Genomic DNA, 6,208 nt, shown 5'->3' with positions numbered 1-6,208 from the left:
AAACCACTTCATACTCTCAACACCATCAGGACTAGAGACTGCTAAAACACAAACACTAGACTTGCCCCTGACCGAAGAAAACAAGCGAACCATTAAGGCAAACATTCCTCCCAAGCCGACAACTGTTGTGTTTGTTCTAGTGGGAGTACACGATTCGCACATTTCCGTTTAAGGGGTCGTATGGGAGCGAATGTTCGCTATATAAAACTCGTCCCTCTCGGACATTGGCAGTTGTAGTACAGGTCTGGATTCGGCATCACCCCAAGGGAGAGGAATAGAAGATTCTTTGGCGTAATGGGCGAGAAAACGCTGCTTTTAGCAGCCGTGCTCGGTAAGTTGGAAGTTGCATAGTTGTACATCTTGCTAAGGTATTTTAAGGTGCTATGCTGTTTAGAATGCATGGATAATGTAATAGCAAAATTTTAATAGTAAATAGGTGATATTGAAGAATTTCTATCAGGTCTTTTATGTACAGTATATGCCGTGGTGACCTACAATTTTATGATTTTATGATTTTTGTCTATGTCTATAGTTATTTATACTGTATATATACATACATACATATATATATATATATATATGTATGTATGTATGTATGTATGTATGTATATTTTTACACACACACACATATATATATATATATATGTGTGTGATACAGTGTATATATATATATATATATATATGTGATACAGTGTAATATATATAAATATATATATATATATATATTATACTGTATCATCATCATCATCATCATCATCAGCCGTAATTAGTCTATTACAGGACAAAGGCCTCAGATATGTCATTCTACTCTTATCTCTTTAAGGTCTTTCTATACCAGTCAATACCAGCAAATTTTCTTAGTTCGTCAACCCATCGTCTCCTCTTCCTTCCTCTACTTCTTTTGTAAATTTCTAGGGACCCATTTTTTTATTAATTATATCCATCTATTGTCTGTCATTCTCATTATATGTCGTGACCATGCCCATTCCTTTTTCTTACATGTTATAATATCCTCTACTTCAGTTTGCTCTCGTATCCATGTTGCTCTTTTTTTGTCTCGTAGAGTTATTCCCATCATTACTCTTTCCATAGCTCTTTGAGTTGTAACTAGCATATGTTATAAGGCTATAGTAAGGCTCCGCGTTTCTGATGCATAAGTTAATACTGGTATGACCATCTGACTAAATACTTTTCTTTTTCGAGAAAGTTGCATTTTACTTGTCATAATCTCAATTTATTTATTAAAAGCTTTCCATCCCATGCTTATCCTTCTTTAATTTTGATCTCATGTCCTGGTGAAACACTTGCAGTCTACCCTATGTATGCATATTAGAGATTCGTTCAAATCCCTTATTTGTTGACTCCTGCATTTTCATTGATCATTATCTTAGTTCTACTCATAATCATTTTCAGTCCTACATTTCTGCTCTCTGTATTCAAATCTTCCATCATCTTTTGCAATTCCTCCTATAATTCACTACGCAGAACTGTGTAATCTGCATATCTTAAGTTGACATGGTATTCCTCATTTATATTAACTCCTACATTTTCCCAGTATAAATTCTTAAAAACTTCTTCTAGACATGCTGCGAATAATTTAGGAGAATGTTCTCTCTCTGTCTGTCTCTCTCTGGCTGACTCCTTTCTCAGTGAGAATTTTCTAACTACCTTTTTGTAGTTTCAGGATTGCTGTAATTTCCATATAGATATTTTCAAGTATGTTAATATAAGATTCGTCTAGTCCTTCTCTGCTGATTTTTCATTAGCTGGTTAATTACATTGACATATTCAGTTGTTGAATACCCACTTCTAAAGCCTGCCTGCTCTCTTGGTTGATTCAAGTCTAGCTGTTCTTCTATTAGGTCTAACATGATTTTCTTAGATATTCTTTATATTACTAAGAGAATACTTATTTGGCTATATTTTTTTCTTTTTTTTTTCTTTTGTGTCTCATTTTATTTGTGAATTAGTATAATGATAAAGTTTTTCGAGGCTATGGGTAAAGAGCATTCTTGCAGACATTTGGTGTAAAGTTCAGGTAGTTTTATTAATATCAAATCTTCTCCATCTATTATTAAATTAATTTTTAGGACATCTTCTGCTGCTGCTTTGTCTATCTTCATGCCTTTTAAATTTTTTTTTACTTCTACTGTTACGTTTGGTACCTCTTCATGTGTTTCATTGTTTCTAGAGGCAAAGTTATTATTTATATCACTATTGTGTAGTATTGTATGGAATTCCTCTGCAATTGTCATCACTCTATCCTTGTCGTTGATAATATATATAATATATATGTATATTTATAAGTTATTAACATGCCTTTTTATGAATAGATAGGTAGATAGATAGGTAGACCGATATAGAGAGAGATAAAGAGATAGACGGATATTTAAGTGACCCAGATTTTAAGCTTTAGTTGCCATAAGGAAATAAAAATCTATTTGCTATAAATAATCATTTTGTTGGATGTATGAAGATTTATAGAAGTTTTCATGGAATTTCCTAATTATAAATAGAACACTTTATAGCCTGTTATTGACTTCATAACATATGCCATTATATTTGATGAGACCTGTTCAAAGTTGAGTCCTTATTCTCGTTATCAATGAAACAATTTTATACATCTTTACTTAAACATGATTTGCATTCAATTTTATTGAGAATAATTTCGTTTGCAAATAATGAAAGTACAATTATGAATGTAGATTTACTTGAATAATTTTGTCTGCAACTAATAAAAGCATAATTATATTAAGTATCTTTACTTAAATATGATTGGCCTTCAATTAATAATTGAAGGATTATATATGTATCTTTACTTAAACATGATTTCATTTAAATTCTATTCAATATAATTTTGTCTGCAACTAATAAAATCAGGATTATATACATATATATATATATATATATATATATGTATATATATGTATATATATATATATGTATATATATGTGTATATATATATATATATATATATATGCAAAAGCCAGTAGGAAATAATAAAAAGCTTTAGTACCAAGCGCTTTCGTGCATTCTAATACACTTCTTCAGTGTACAATAAAAAGTGAGACATAGTTGAAGAACGTCAATAAGTAAAATAGGATAAAAACAAAAAACAAAAAATTTTTTGAACAGTAGAGAAATGATAGAAAAACAAAGTTAGCTTACTAGCATTGTCAAACAATGCTAGAAAAAGTGTATTAAAATGCACGAAAGCGCTTGTTACTAAAGCTTTCTATTATTTCCTACTGGCTTTTGCGTATACCAGGCCACGTGACCCTTGTGGCAGTAAAGCATATATATATATATATATATATATATATAAACAGGATTTTATTTAAATTTTATTCAAAAGGATTTTGACTACAAATGATAAAAGTAGGGTTATATGTGTCTTTACTTAAACATGCTTTTATTTAAATTCTGTTCAAAATCATTTTCATTTCAAATAACAAAAGCACAAATGTATGTGTATCTTTACTTGAACATGATTTCGTTAAAATTCTATTCAAAATAATTTTCTCTGCAAATAATAAAAGCACAAATGTATGTACATCTTTACTTGAACATAATTTGCATTCAATTTTAATCAAAATAATTTTCTCTGCAAATAATGAAAGCACAATTTTAAATGTATTTTATTTGAACACGATTTGATTTCAATATTAATCAAAATAATTTTCTCTGCAAATAATAAAAGCACTATTATATATGTATTTTACTTGAAGATGATTTGCCTTCAATGTTAATCAATATAATTTTCTCTGCAAATAATGAAAGCACAATTTTATATGTATTTTATTTGAACATGATTTGCCTTCAATTCTAATGAAAATAATTTTTGCCTACAAATAAAAAACAAGACTGACAAAGGGTTCTATTGCAGGATTGTGCTTGTCCGTTTTTGCCGACCAGAAAATCATCGGTAATAATCGTCGTACTCCTACGAAGGATGGGGAACGCGACTTTGTCATCGTAGGCCCAGGAGGGATTCACAAGAACCCAATCCCTCCCATTGGGAGTGACCCTAGCTCATGGTCTCCTCAGAGGGAGTACACCGTCGTGGGACCCGGGGGGACCAGGCAATATCAACCTGTTGGCAGTAGTCGACGTAGAAGATCCGCCCAGGAGGCTGAGCGGGAATTGACGGTCGTGGGTCCTGGGGGAATTCAACAAAATCCTATCCCTCCTATTGGGAGTGATCCTAGTTCCTGGTCTCCTCAGAGTGGGGGAAAGGATCCTATCCCTCCTATTGGGAGTGATCCAAGCTCATGGTCTCCACAGAGTGGAGGAAAGGATCCTATTCCTCCCATTGGAAGTGATCCTAGCTCCTGGTCGCCTCAGAGTGGAGGAAAGAATCCAATCCCTCCTATTGGGAGTGATCCTAGCTCCTGGTCTCCTCAGAGTGAGGGAAAAGATCCAATCCCTCCTATTGGAAGTGATCCTAGCACCTGGTCTCCTCAGAGTGGGGGAAAGAATCCAGTCCCTCCATTGGGAGTGATCCTAGCTCCTGGTCTCCTCAGAATGGAGATAGAGAGCCCACCATCGTTGGCCCAGGAGGAATTCACCAAAATCCAATTCCTCCCATTGGGAGTGATCCTCTCTCACGCCCTCCTCAAAACCAGGAACGCGAATACACCGTCGTAGGCCCCGGAGGAATCCGCCAGCGCCACCCTGTTAGAAACAGCCGTCCGGCGCGCTCTCCCCAACAGGTGGACGATGAGTATATCGCCGTTGGTCCTGGAGGAACTAGGCAAAACCAACGTCCTCCTTTTGGAAGTGATCCCAGCACCTGGTCTCCAAATACAGAGCAGAGGCAGCACACAATTGTGGGTCCTGGAGGGATTCGCAGGGATCCAATTCCTCTCATTGGGAGTGATCCCAAATCCTGGTCTCCTCAGAATTGAGAGCAAGAGTACACTATCGTTGGCCCAGGACTAGCCAACCAGTTCAGGATCCTAACCATAGTCTTCTTATATTGAAGATTAGTAAGTTTTTACATTACCTTTGCCTCAATAGAGCTCTTCAAGCTCTGCTAGACCAAGCATATTTGAATAAACTTAAACACCATAATTGGTTTAGTTTACATAATGCAAAAACAACCTTTACCTTCTTTATAAAAGAACAAATCATTTGTTATCTGTCTAAAGATCATTGTGGTTTTCATCATTTCTAAACCATAGTTTCCATGGCTTTAATTAAGAAGATTCTGACCCAGTGTTTTTAATTTTGCATTTCTATCAAATGATAACATCAGCAACATCTGTTCGTACATTTTGGTTTCTTTAGGTAATCATTTATTTATGTCGTCATTGACTTCAAATAAAGAGTAATTAAGACAAAACACAGAATTTATTATCCTCTTCATAGAACCAAGACGCCTGATATTAATAATAAACAAATGTGTGATAACGCAGAAGCATTAATATATGTTTTACTTATATATATATATATATATATATATATATATTTATTTATTTATTTTTTTATATATATGCGTATATATATATATATATATATATGCGTGTGTGTGTGAGTATAAATCTATAGATATATGTATGTATGTATGTATACAAGCATATATTTTAACCTGTTTGTAATGCGCAAGGCTCTACAGTAAGCAATATGTGACCAAAGACAGTTTTTATACTAAACTGAACCTTAGAATTATATGTACAGTTGTCTACCACACCCTTATTCTTATAGATTTCTAAGTAAACAATAAATTGCCCGTACGAAAATGGCAAATTGAATTTGAAAATTTAATGATATCTACATTTTTAATAATCTTGGTATGAATATATGAAAACGGTATAGTTACAGAAATTAATTTTAAGCGAGACCAGTTAAGCTCTCCTACCATGTATTTAATTCTATTTCTATCTTATATTTGTACAAAAGATAGGAATCTATGAAAATTTAATTGATTTTGGTGTTCGTATCTTTTCAGCTTCCAGAAAAATTTCTGTTGAATAAAGACCTTTCCTTATTTCTAAGACCCTGTAGTCAGAAATAACTGAAATACTGAAGTAGTTTTCTTTATGTTATATCAGAGATATCAACAAAAACAACAACAACAATAAAACAATAACAAATGCACCCGCTTCTAGTCTACTGCCGGACAAAGGCCTCGTACATGATAGTATTCATGTCTGGGGTTTAGCCAGTTTTCATCACCACGCTGGCCATTGAGGATTGAAAATACGT

The 6,208-nt window shown here is 33.7% G+C and overlaps 1 protein-coding gene across 1 annotated transcript; it reads left to right on the top strand.

Annotated features, from left to right (window-relative positions):
• The first annotated feature begins 141 nt into the window (after window positions 1-141).
• LOC137659604 (basic salivary proline-rich protein 4-like) lies at window positions 142-5,319 on the top strand. Its single transcript, XM_068394450.1, has 2 exons — window positions 142-331; window positions 3,888-5,319. The coding sequence occupies exons 1-2, from the start codon at window positions 295-297 to the stop codon at window positions 4,646-4,648; spliced, it is 798 nt and encodes a 265-aa protein (XP_068250551.1). The 5' UTR covers window positions 142-294; the 3' UTR covers window positions 4,649-5,319.
• The last annotated feature ends 889 nt before the right edge of the window (window positions 5,320-6,208 follow it).

Source organism: Palaemon carinicauda, chromosome 20, assembly GCF_036898095.1.
Source record: "Palaemon carinicauda isolate YSFRI2023 chromosome 20, ASM3689809v2, whole genome shotgun sequence".
Lineage (NCBI taxonomy): Eukaryota > Metazoa > Arthropoda > Malacostraca > Decapoda > Palaemonidae > Palaemon > Palaemon carinicauda.
Note: the sequence above shows the minus strand (reverse complement) of the source record. Positions and strands in the feature narration are given on the sequence as shown.

What these genes read in the sequence shown, in the direction of transcription:
- LOC137659604 (XM_068394450.1), top strand. Translation starts at nt 295, where the DNA reads ATGGGCGAGAAAACGCTGCTTTTAGCAGCCGTGCTCG. An exon ending in GCTTTTAGCAGCCGTGCTCG is followed by an intron (nt 332 to 3,887) that starts GTAAGTTGGAAG and finishes GTTCTATTGCAG; the next exon opens with GATTGTGCTTGTCCGTTTTT.